This window comes from Sorex fumeus, unplaced genomic scaffold (genome assembly GCF_029834395.1).
Source record: "Sorex fumeus unplaced genomic scaffold, SorFum_2.1 ptg000039l, whole genome shotgun sequence".
Taxonomy (NCBI): Eukaryota; Metazoa; Chordata; class Mammalia; order Eulipotyphla; family Soricidae; genus Sorex; species Sorex fumeus.
In genome coordinates this window covers 19071681-19084992 of record NW_026606096.1, presented here as the reverse complement: position 1 = coordinate 19084992, position 13312 = coordinate 19071681, and the positions used below count along the sequence as shown (strand labels likewise).

The following is a 13312-nucleotide window of genomic DNA, read 5'->3' as shown; positions in this document are numbered from 1 at the left end:
AATGTGACTTGATAAAAAATTGAAACTTTCTTAAGATTGGGAATTTAAAAAATCAATGTAAAATATATCTCTGCTATGAAATATGCCTCAAGTAATTCAAACAAAAGCAATTTATTGATGCCTGATAGTTAACTATTTTACAGACCTAACCCTAATCTATGTTTATATATTTCAATTTTCTAAAACAGAATGAAGAAGTTTTATATGCTAAAGTCATAATATTTATTATCACCTTGAATATGTAATTTATCTTTTTAATTAAATCACCATGAGATATAATATTACAAAATTGTTCATGATTTTATTTCAATTATACAATGTTTCAATACCCATCCTTGACCAGTATAATTTCCCAGCAACAGTATACCCAGTCTCCTACCCCTTTAAATCATTCCTCCCACAAACCATAATGCCTGAAATGAGAAAGCGAAAGAGAGAGAGAGAGAGAGACAGAGACAGAGACAGAGACAGAGACAGAGACAGAGACAGAGACACAGAGTGAGAGGGAGAAGGTACCTGCGACAGACGCAGGCCAGAATGAAGAATTATTGTGTAAATAAAATATTGTTCAAGATATAGCCGCAAGAATATTTCCACTTTTGTAAGTAACAGCATTATTCATAATGTAGTCTTCATAGTTTTATTTTTTCTTTAACAATTTAAGTGAGCCATTTTAAGCTTTCAAACCACAACATTCAAACATATGAACCTTATTTTGTTGTTGGAAGGAGGAAACAGCTGACTGTGCCCAGGTTTTACTCCTAGCTCTGTGATCATGCATCACTCCTGGTCATACTTGGGGGTCAATATGTGGCAGGGATGACGGAGTTTGGCTGACTGCAAGGCACTAGTCCTACCCAATCCAGATCATACTGGAAAATAATACTGGAAAGCTTTATAATATATATACCTATTTCTAATAGGTATATATATATCTATTAGAAAGTAGATAAAAATAAAATATACCTATAACAATACACGCAGTAAATCCAATAATATAAATCTAAATGTGTCTTGAATGCTCTTAAGAGATTAAATGTTCTATGGTGCCATTTTTTTTATCTTTTAGAATCTTCCACATATCCTCTGAGAAAAATTTGTAAGGTGCAAAAAGCTTTGAAAAATAGTATACACTTTCTTAAAACTTAAAATTTCAGTATTTTTTTATCAATCTAGGATATTAGTCAGTATCACTCTAGAATATTAGTAATCTGTAACAAATTTGGATGAGCCTCTTGAATTCATGTTTTAGTAGTCTCTTATGAAGCCACAAAGAAAAGTAGATAAGACATGGTCTTCTAAATTCCTAATTAAAAATAATTAGAATTTATCTGCAAAGAGGGCATGAAAGAGCAAATTCAGTATGGCAAAGAATTGGCCACCTGACCTCCAAGGACTTCTGATAAAATTATTTTTATTCTGTTCTGCTTTGAGGCCACACACAACTGTGCTCAGGGCTTACTCCTTCTCTACTCCAGAATTAATTTGAGTTGGCTGTGTGCAAGGCTTTAACTGCTTTAACCCCTGTACTACCTATTCAGCCCTGAATGACATACAATTTTTAATTAGTCTTACTCTTAAAATGAAGGATAATGTTTACTTTTTTATACAAAATTTGCACATCTATAAAAGAGGAAATTGAACGTACACGTTTGTTCTTATTTTGTTTTGCTTTTGGAGCTTTAATCGATTGATTTGTACTTAGATTCTGCATACATAGAAATTAAACTGAGTAAAGGGTCCCCTTTGTTGTGTGATTTTGAGTTTGGAGGCCAACGCCAGCACTATTCAGGGAATAATCCTGACTCTCTCTCACTCCGCTCACAGGGATTACTCCTGTTGAGGCTTGGGGGACCATACAAGGTGTTGGGGGTGGAACCCAAGTTGACCATATGCAAGGCAAGGGCCTTACCCGCTTTATCGTCTCTCTAGCCCTACTATACCTTCATTTTACAAAAGTAATAAATTTGTTTGAATACGATTTATTGTTTTCATATATAATGAAATAGTAAGCAAAAACTGTCACTACCCAACTTACTGCTTCACAGATAGACTATTGTCAGACATAATAACAAACACAGAGACAGATCATGAGTAATTTCAGAAATTCTGACTTTGAATTAAGTTAACATAGTTTCATTAACACAATTCTACATTACCTGATTACCATACTTTAATTTAAAGATTGATTTAATAATCTCAAATGATCTTAATGCAGTCCTCACATCTAGAAGTTTATGATAATGTTCTAATAATTGATTCACTTTGATATATATTCAATATTCTTCAAGTTCTCCATATCTCGTAAGGCTAGAAGATATCACACAAAACATATAAATGAAAGCCAGATTTAACAGTGTAATACTCACATTGATGTCTTCCAGATCTAAATTATTTAGAATGATATTATTTCGTTTCCAGATGATTGGGGGTCTCAAGGCCCCCTGAACCGCACAGCTCAGAACAGCACTTTGTCCCACAGTTGCTGCGGTAATGCTGAGCTTCTGATCTTCAGGCAGACTCAACTGGATAACCTCTGTAAAGATAAAGTGTCAGCAACGTTGATGAGCATATAGTTCTGTGAGGTTATTCACTATAAATTTTCTGAATATCAACAATTAGGGCTTTTCATTTAAATAAAATGGAAAAAGAAACTCATGATGAAATGAAAAAGAGTAAACTGTTTCCAATGAAAGGTCAGAATGACATTTCAATTTAATTGATTGACAAGCATCCTAGGGAGGCAAAGAACTATTAAACATGAAATAAATATCAGAAGTAGAGTTATAATAAGCCTGGCAGATTGCACCCAAAAGAGAATTAAATTATTTAACTGCCAAATCTACATGTAGTGTGTCATCAGCATTGAATAAAATGTTGTTTATTCACTGATAGATTTATATTATAGGTGAGGTGAGATCATTGCTGGCTAGTTTCAGAGAACACTACCATAAATGAATAGGTAGAATGCTTCATTCTGATGGGAAACATAAATTGTCTCTAAAGGAATAAGATTTATTTGGGAAGTTAAAGGAGGAGAAACAGAAGTTCCCCAACCAAATACCAATTACGTAAATTTCTGTCAGCTGCCTTTATTTAATATAGTTGGTAGTAAAGTGAATTCTTGGTACTTACATTTCAAGTTAAATATAGCTTTAACATTAGATACACTTCTCCAGAAAACTACGTTAAAGACGATTATTTTTAATCTTGATGCAGCTTTCATTTTCTGCTTTCATATAATAATAAAGGGCTACAGAAATCAACAATTCTATCGCTGTCAATTGTCATGAGATGCTTGAGATACTCTCAGTCCTTCTCATTCAGATCAAAACTTCCCTTCAGTCTGATCTGACATCTACAGATATTCTAACTTTTCAATCTGTGAGTCCTGCATTTTTACTTACTCAGTCTCAACTAGGTTTGAAATGTCACAAAACATCTTAAAAAAAATGATCACCTTGATTTGCAAAGTTCTTCATAATATCGTTGTTTTAGGCATTCAGTGTTCCAACTCCAATCCTGTCACCAATGTGACTTTCTCTCCACATGATGTCCCCTGTTTCCCACCCACCTTCCCAACCTCCCGCATAAGCACAAAATTAAGGTTAGCACTGTAGCAGTGTCCTCCCGTTGTTCATCAGTTTGCTCAAGTAGGCCCAGTAACATCTCCATTATGAGACTGGTTGTTACTGTGTATGGCATATTGGATATGTCACAGGTAGCTTGTCAGGCTTTGCAGTGCGGGAGAGATACTCTCAGTAGCTTGCCGGGGTCTCTGAATGGGTTGGAGGAATCAAACCCGGACCGACCTGGCCAGTTGCCTGCAAGGCAAATGCCCTACATTTCAAAAATATTGTCAAAGGGGCCAGAGTGGTAATACAGTGGGTAAGGCACTTGCCTTGAACACAGCCAATCTGGGTTCATTCATATATGGGTTCATTCATTCCATTACCACACATGGTCCCTGAACCCTCCAAAAGTGATCCCTGAGCACAGAGCCAGGAATAAGCCCTGAGCACAGCCAGATGTGCCCCAAAACCACAAAGGTAAGTCTGCCCTATTTTACTGAATTTAAAGTACTTTGTTTATAAGGCACATCATCATTTATGTGCCAACTAAAAAAAAAGGCTAATCTAGGACAAGACATTAAGATGCACCCAACTTAAATATATCAGGAACTGCAGGATAAAATCATTTGTGTTCCCCGGGCATCCAACAATGGCAGAGACATCAGACACCGTAGTTGATGAGGCCCATTTAACTCACAGTGTTCTCATTTCAGATGCTGGATCAGCATCAGCACCAGCATCAGCCCCAGCCACTTCAGAGCAATATAGGAGTTTGCACTGTCTGCTATCCACAAAGGTAACAAGACTTTGCTGAAATCCCAAATGAAGGATGTGTCTAATGCATTCAAGCCTGGGCTGGAAGACAATACTGGTGTTAAAGCACTTGCCTTCCATGTGATCAAACTGTGTTTAATCCCCAGCATTGTCATACAGTTCTCTCTCCATACCTCCAGCATTGTCAGGAGTGATTCCTCAGCACAGAACTGTAGGTAGCCCCTCAGCACTGCTGGGTGTGACTTAAACACAACATCCTACACCAAAAAGTATATAATCCTTATTTTTATTTTCTCCATTACTCACATGTAATTGTTTCAGATTTCTATCAAGGACAACTGAACTTTTAATTTACTGTTATTTGTATAATAAAAAAAATTGACACACAAGAACACATTGCAAAAATTCCCTAAAAATTAAAACCAGCAAAGCAAATGAGTCCAGCAGAACCTGATAGGCACTAATTTTTTTATTCAACGGCTTCAACCAAACATGTCCCCAATGAAGGCTTGTCCAGTTGCCACCCCTATGTGCAGATTCCCATGAACTTTTCTATGACCCTAAGTACTTATACTCTCATAACTCATTGATCTACCAAATCAACGAATCAGCAAAATAATAAATGGCAATAACATACCAATTCTATGCCTGGTAAGGGCTGGCATTCTTAAAAAATTATTTAAAATCTCAAAAGATTTCCCAACAGCAAAACACTATCTTCCAAGTGTGACTTGTCTTCCAGTTCATGCATGTGTCCTTTTCTTGCAAGAACATGCCACTATGTGTATACAGTTATGTATTGGAGGGTACTTAAGTTTTTCTATTAAAAAAAAAAACTACAAAAGAAAAGACAGTTGTGGTTCCAGTGCTCCACAATCCCCTCACAATATGCCCTGTAAATAAAACTCATAGGGTATCTACCATCAGTATCAAGCTGAAAAACTCATCTTTCCAATGAACATGTAGAAATTATTGTTACAACAAAATGACAAGTGGAATTTTCAGAAAATAATCAATAAAAGTCAATCTGTGATAATTAATCTCATACTGGTGTACTAAAGTCATTGTCTAAGGATTTTACTGAGCTGGTTGATCCTTCTACGTTAATTGTTTCTGCTCATAAATTTTGGTGGGATTCTCTGCAACTTTCCCATAAAATTTGCTGTGCTCTGCTTCTACTGAGCTGTTAATCATGTGAATTTTGCAGGTATTGCATGGCCACATATGTGATCACATGTTCCAGTAGTCTTGGAACTGGGTCATTTATTTGCTGGAAAATGCTGGTTCTGGGGCTGATGGACCTAAACATCAGGCAGGGGAATCTGTCTGACCCTATTCCTAGATGTCACTGTTTCCAGTCTGCAGATTGATCAACCTGACTGATTTGGCTGCTTTGGTGGCTTCACAAGAGTCACAAATCACTGTTTTGAGTGAAATTTATTTGGTGGAGACTAGGGCAGGGAGTAATTATCCATTCCCCCTGACCACCACCACCAAATTTTTCATGGGAGGTTGAGTAAGAAAAGTGACGACCTTTCATTTGTACTGAATATGATCAAATATAATCATTGTCATCTCTTCATTAACTCAAAGTAGAGGAGTGGCTGAACCCATAAAACACATCAAACAAAAAACATGGGAATGTTCTATGAGATTAATTTCAGTGGTGTCTGCAGTAATTAACTCCATTGGCAAGGAAAACAAAAGTAAATTAATGGCTGGATAGATAATAATATAAAAAATAATAAAATATTTTTGCACAAGTAGGTCAGGTGCTTTCCTTGCACACACACAGCTGCCCTGAGTTTGATCTCCGGCACCCTATGCATTGCCATGAATGGTGCCTGAGTGCAAAGCCAGGGTTAATACCCTGAGCACTGCCAGATGCAGTCAAAAAAAACAAACAAAAATTAAATCAATGAGATTCAATAAAATTTAAAACCTTCTGCACTACAAAACAAAGACTAAAACTGAAAGACATCCTAAGAGACAGAGATATTTGCAGACGATGCATATAGTAAAGCGATTAATATGTAGTTTATATACATCACAAAACTCAACAGCAAAAACAGTCTTATCAAAAATGGGTGGGAGATGTGAATAAACACTTTCAAAACAAACATCCAGATATCCATATAGTATATGAAGAAAAGGAAATGACAAATACAACCATCAATATACAATCACATTACACATATGAGAATGGCTTATATAAAAAAAAGTTCACTAACACTAATTGTTGATGAGGATGTTCAACATGTCCAAGAACAGAGAATTCATGATATAAGCACAAGACGAATATTACTGAGTTATATGAGAAGATAATGTATTGCCTTATAACAAGGATGCAGCTGAGAGGGTTGATAAGTATGAGATAATCAGAAGGAGACACAAATACTGATGACCTCATTTATACAGAGTATAAAAAAAGCAAGGGAAGAGACAGTGTCCAATGGAAAAAACAAAAAACAACATCCTTAGACAGTGACGAGAGAGTTGCAGTTGCTAAGCTGATACCTGAAAAAATCCAAAGAGATTTTTATAGAGGGAAATTGGTATTTTGATGATAGATATGATGATATTGTGTCCCTGAAACATAAAAAGTTTATACTCTTTTAAACTCAATAAAATTAACTATAATAAATTTATAAAATATTATATATAATAAGCAATGGATGTAGTAATGCGTATATTTTATAAATATATAACTGTGTAGATAATGACCTTATCTTAAAGAAAAGAATTGGTAGAAAATAAAATTCTGAGAATGACAGTAATAATTTATACCACAAGTTCTGAAAAATATGAAAGTACTTAAAATAACAAGTATAATTACAGACCTCTTACATTTAAAACTAAAAGGTCATTTCTTGTCATGAAATTGTAGGATTCAAAAGTTATGCAGATATATGTAAAATAAAACATTTCTATAATATAATGAAGTAAATTTTTTGAGAAAAACTGCAACTTTTTCTTTATTAAAGTAATAAGGACAAAATTGTATCATACATATAATAATGTTTTGATAATACTTCAGGTAGTTTTACATGTTAATAATAATCTCATTTATTTTTTAATTTAATTCATACTTTTGATATATTTCTATAGTTTTATAAACATAGAACAATTCCCATTCAACTCTTCTGTTCAATTGTTATGTAATTTCTGTCAAGCAAGTTATAAACACTTTATACTTAGATATACTTATATGTGTAAAACTCTTTTTAATCAGTGATGTATTTGACATTAACAATTTGAAAATAAATCCTTTGTGTGTATGTTAATAATATCTTCTATTTGAAACTTAATTTAACAAGAGCTGTATTCAAAACTAAAATAGCTGGCTACCCAAAGTATTCAAGTTATCAAACACTGTCCTCCCGTTGCTCATCGATTTGCTCGAGCAGGCCCAGTAACATCTCCATTTTGAGACTTGTTTTACTGTGTTTGGCATATTGAATACTCTCGGTGGCTTGCTGGGTTCTCCAAGAGGGGCAGAGGAATCGAACTCAGTTCGGCCAGGCTGGCTGCGTGCAAGGCAAACGCCCTACCGCTGTGCTATCGCTCCAGCCCCATTCAAGTTAAATAACTGTTTTTGGGAAAACTTCAAGGGTACAGACAAGTGGATGACTTAAATATAACAAGTATATAAGTTAGAATAATATGGCAATATTTTAAGTTCTATTATAAAAACTAAAATTATTCCAAGTTATTTCTTTTAAGATTAGAGTAAATGAAGAAAATTGCCAGCAATTACTAAGTACTTAATATTTGTCAATCGTTGTACTTACACTTAATCTTTACAACTAACTTGTAATAAGCTATCATCCTGATTTACTTTTCTATTCTTGCTCTGACATTTCAGAAAGTAATCATTCACTGGAGCTGTGTCAACTACCTTAAGATTAGATAGAAACTTAATCCTTAGCACATCAAAGACGGCAAAAGCAAAAAAACATGTTGTTCTGACCTTTCATTACAATCGATAAGGAGAGAACAAACACCCTGTCCTTTGATAATTTATAAATAACTATCTTTAGAAGATGCATGCTGCTAATTATGAACATTGAATTATGTGGAAGATCAAATTATAAATCAATGAAACCCCTATTTGAGATATACAATATCATGCCTGCTTTGATTATTAATGTCTACTGTTTAGTTAGTATGGAGCCATAGCTGGTAGTGCTCAGACTCCTGTCTCTGTGCTCAGGAATCACTCCTGTCAATGTCTGGAGGACCATGTGCATCACTGGGATTGAACTGGAGTCAGAATGTATAACGCAAGTGCTCTAATCTCTGTCTTAGTTCTGTAGCACCAAATGTCCACTACCTAAAAATTTTTTACAAGATATTTAATTCTATACTAACTTTCCTACTCTTTTATACATTAAAATTAAAAACAGTCTTCAAAATATTGTGAAGATAAATTATTGTATTTTTAAATATCATTACTATACTTGGTATTTGGTAAATTTTGAATATGCTTTATTAGTTATTACAAAATAGACACTATTAAACTATTTTTAGTTACAAAAAATACTTTACCATGTTTAGAAATATAATTTTATTTTAAACTAAAGAATAGGCTATGTAATAATGAATGGATATAGTCACAGATATGACTAAATTATGAGCGGAAAAATTCACTTTCAAGATTATGGGTTTATTTTTCATTATTGTGTTTATATTTATCTTTATATACTAATTAATTGTCCTTGTACTTAAATATATGCATATCACTGTATGACTGTTATCACTGTCATCCTGTTGTTCATTGATTTACTCAAACGGGCACCAGTAACATCTCCATTTGTCCCAGCCCTGAGATTTTAGTAGCCTCTCCGTACTCCTCTTTCATAACGCTGCCATATTCGACGCTCTTTTAGGGTCAGGAGAATGAGACCCATTATTGTTACTGTTTTTGACATATAGAATATGCCATGGGGAGCTTGCCAGTCTCTGCCATGTGGGTGGGATACTCTCAGTAACTTGCCGGGCTCATATATATATATATATATATATATATATATATATATATATATAAAATTTCTCTCTGTGATTTATTGCTTACTGTCTGAACCCCATCAAATATAGTGTGGCAATTATGGAACACAATTAGGGAGTGTGTTATGATATGTCACATCCAAGAATATGTTCACTAATATGTGAGGCTTAGCCAAAGTATGTGGAAAGCAACCTGGAGCCTGGCAGCAGTTGAGTAGTGGAGGTCAGCTGCAGGGGCTGAGTTTCATGGGGCCGGGAGGGCTATCACCTGCCCCCTCTGGGGGCCTCTGAGTGAAAACAGCCTGGTGGTTTGCAAGTATGTAATAAGAGAGTATTAATAATTCCTTGTATGTGTAGTGAAACTCATTTTGCATTGATTCTCTAATTTTTCTTCAAGGAAAACATATTTTTAACAAAATTAAAGTGTTGAATATTAGCGCTAGAAAAATGCTAGCATGTATTAAATTTAATTTTTAAAATTCTTTTTATTTTTAATATTTTCAATTTTTAACATTTTATTTTTTTTAATTTAAAAAATAAAAACTAAGATCAGAGAATAGGAGAGCACAGGCTTTGCAGGTGGCTGACCCCCATTCAATCCCCAGTATCACATGGTCTCTCAGAATCACAATATAGTCCTGAAGATACCAAACACCTCTGGGGTTATCCAGAGAATTCCTAGTACAGCAAGACCCAAGCAGTACCATATCCTGAGGTCAAGACAGTGAACTGGGCGTACTAGGTTGAGAGCCTATGTAGGGTCCCAGGCTTTCTGAGTACCACTAGAGAGACCCAAAGTAACAAATAAAATTTACTTCAATTTAACCATACATTTTTTTATTTACTAAATATGCATATAAAATGTTAAAAATATAAAGAGGAGAAATCCATAACTTACAAAAAAACTATTTATGAAATTTATCAATGAACTATTGAAACAACAAATTTTCCCTGTATGATGTTAGTATAAATATAATTTATGATTATAACAATCAACACTTTGAATCACTGAATACATGAAATACTGAATAAACTTAAAGTATTTAATGTATGTGGGAGTTTGGGCCACCATCCTAGATTTTCTGGGCTACTTCTGACTCTGCCCTCAGGGATTAACCCTGGAGAGATTATGGAATGGATCCTGAATTAGCACACAGCATGCAAGGAAATGTTGTAACTGCTGTATTATCACTCCAGAGCATCTTTAATGTAATTTTTTAAAAATTTCAGTGTGATAACTTAGAAACAGCGTTCAATGTATTAAACAAAGAAGAAAACTGCATAAGATCTAATATAAGATTTTGCTAAGAATCCTCATTTGTCAGTCAAAGTAAAGCAACTAGCTAATCAATACCCATTTCCTGTATGTTAAGTGGGTTTTCAGTGTCAGATTAAAAGCCATTACAATTATAAGAAAAGAATGTTAACTTGTATTCATTATTTCAAGGAAACCAAGGATGTCAATGTTAGAGTCAGTCAAAATACATGGTATTTTCTTTGTTTTTAAAAAGTTACTTTTTTTTCAATTTTCAGATTATAGAGTCAAACAAACTACTTACTGCATAATGTCTAATTGATTCCAAGCATTTAAACATTTAAAAGAAACCCAAAAAGTTAATAATTGTTTGTTCAATTAAGAGAATTTAGATAAGAGATTGTTATTTGCCATATCACACTGTTATTAGCAATAACACTGAATATTGGATCCAGAACATTAGCCTGTACCATGTAGTTTTACAGAGTTTGTGTCTAATATATTAGAGCAAACAGAAGGGAAACATGGGGAATTGAACACTGATTGTTCATTTAAGTAGCTTTTTACAACCTCTGAAGACTACGACTGAACTATGCAGATTCAAAATCAAATTTAACAGTCCATCCAGAATTAATTAGACTATTGGGAATTGACTGAACTTATCAAAATCGCAGGATACCTTTGTTTATCCTGGGATACCAATTTACTCATTTTACAATGGGGAAAGCATCAGATTTAGTAAGTAATGTCAGTTTTGAATCTGGGAGTCCTTCTTTTAATGTACTGTTGAAACGATTGATGAACAGAAAATTACAAAAAAGGAGTTGGCTGTTCTCAAGCCTGTCAAACTCTAATCAGCTAACGAATTGCCCTTTTCAACTCTAAAGACATTTCTGTCTAGAAGGGTTTTCTTTTTCTTGTCACTTTCAAGAGTACTGAAAAATTCTTAGTTCTTAGCCTGTTCTTTTTCCCTTTTTCCCTTCTTTCTTTCTTTCTTTCTTTCTTTCTTTCTTTCTTTCTTTCTTTCTTTCTTTCTTTCTTTCTTTCTTTCCTCACTGTTTCTTCCATCACTTCCTTCCCTCTTTCTTTCTCTTTCTTCATTATTTCCTTCCTTCCCTTCCTTTCCTCTTTCCTTCCCATCCCTCTCCCTTCCTCTCTCCTTTTCTCCTTTTCTTTCTTGCGTCTTTCTTAGCACATTACAACATGCATCTAGAGCATGATTCAGGTATGTAATTAAAAGGTTAGAATATATTAGAAAATATTAGGGCCTCCTTTATAGCAACACATTTTCCTCTGTCACGAATTTAACAAACTATGTCCATGAACCAAATAAGGCTTTCAACACATTTTAAACTTAATTTCTATTAATTTTTTCATTTGAGGTCAAAATCCAATATATTCAAGGCCTACACACAGCTCTGGCTGCAGAAATTACTCCTAGTGGGGCAACCTTGACCATTAAAATGCCAGGAAATAGAACCACATGCAATGCAAGCACCCTTTTAATGAATTATCTCTCTGCCCCCTACAAGATTTTCTTATAAAGTTTTATTAAAAAAATATAGAACCAATTCAGTCCTATACTGTCAATGCTATTGTCTACTATTACTTTCAGCTATAGAGACAGTTTCATAGTTACTACAGAATTGTATGGTACTCAAAACTTTTACTCTGGAATTTTACAAAAAAAAAAATGCCTACTTTCATGACTTTTGTTGCTGTTCTTGTTGTGCTTTAGTTAAGTATTGGATTATGCCTAATTTCCAGTTTTAGATCACCTTGTGGGTGAGCACATACATTGCCATTCTATGATATTTTTTTCTTTGAAATTATCAAATCAATGGACACTTTTCTACAACTCATATAGCTGCTATTACTGGAGCCTAATATAAATGAACAAGTAAATGAAATTTGTCCTTTCCAAATGTAATTTCTTATTCATTGATAGTAGCATCTTACCAGTGCTCTCTTCACCAAGTTTACCATGTAGAACAATTTTCTTTTTTTTTCTCTTTAATATGCAATTAAATTACTAATTCCCAGGGCACATTTCTCTACCAGAATGAAAGCAATCTGATTATCCCTTGTAAGTCATTCACAGTACTAAACTGTGAACTAGCCTGATTTCTAATAGAGTATTAACATTTTAATAGGGAACATTTTAATTCAAATTTATCTTTAACCACTAAAATGTTTAGCAAAAATGCCTTTGAGGAAAGGAAAATCCTCCCAGTAAACTTTGCCAACACAACTAACACATTCTCTTAACTAATGAGAGGGACCTTTATCTGACCAAGAATGTCTTAATGTTCCCTCAGTTCCAGTTAGTATTAGATCGGGTTGGTCCTGAATTACAGACCTCTGAACTCCCTTTTCTCAGAACATTTAGTTCAGATTATTTGCAATTATAAAATACTTCTGAGTCAACTTGGGGAATAAATCTCCCAACCTCTTATAATTTTATATCCCAGAATTGTCCTTCTCAAGGAACTGTTGACTATCATCAAGGAAGAGAGTGCTTATGTTCTAGTCTCCCCACGAGAGCAGTCCACTCAGTAGATGCACATGAACTAAAGTTGACAGAATTCAACCCAACCTTTGGCTGGCCTTTTCACTGGCTTGACCCACACTGAAAATGTTATCTTGCCTTTTTATTTTTCTTTCCCTAGTGGAATTGGAGTCATTCTCTTCTCCTTAATAAATG

General features: G+C 34.3%; 1 protein-coding gene across 4 annotated transcripts in view; it reads right to left on the bottom strand.

The window, feature by feature from the left end:
* Positions 1-13312, bottom strand: part of FSTL5 (follistatin like 5) — a 755502-nt gene that overhangs the window by 264290 nt on the left and 477900 nt on the right. For all 4 annotated transcript variants that reach the window (XM_056119058.1, XM_056119060.1, XM_056119059.1 and 1 more), the window contains exon 7: positions 2370-2536. In XM_056119058.1, the coding sequence (XP_055975033.1) occupies positions 2370-2536 (167 nt within the window). The remainder of the gene's footprint in view (positions 1-2369; positions 2537-13312) is intronic.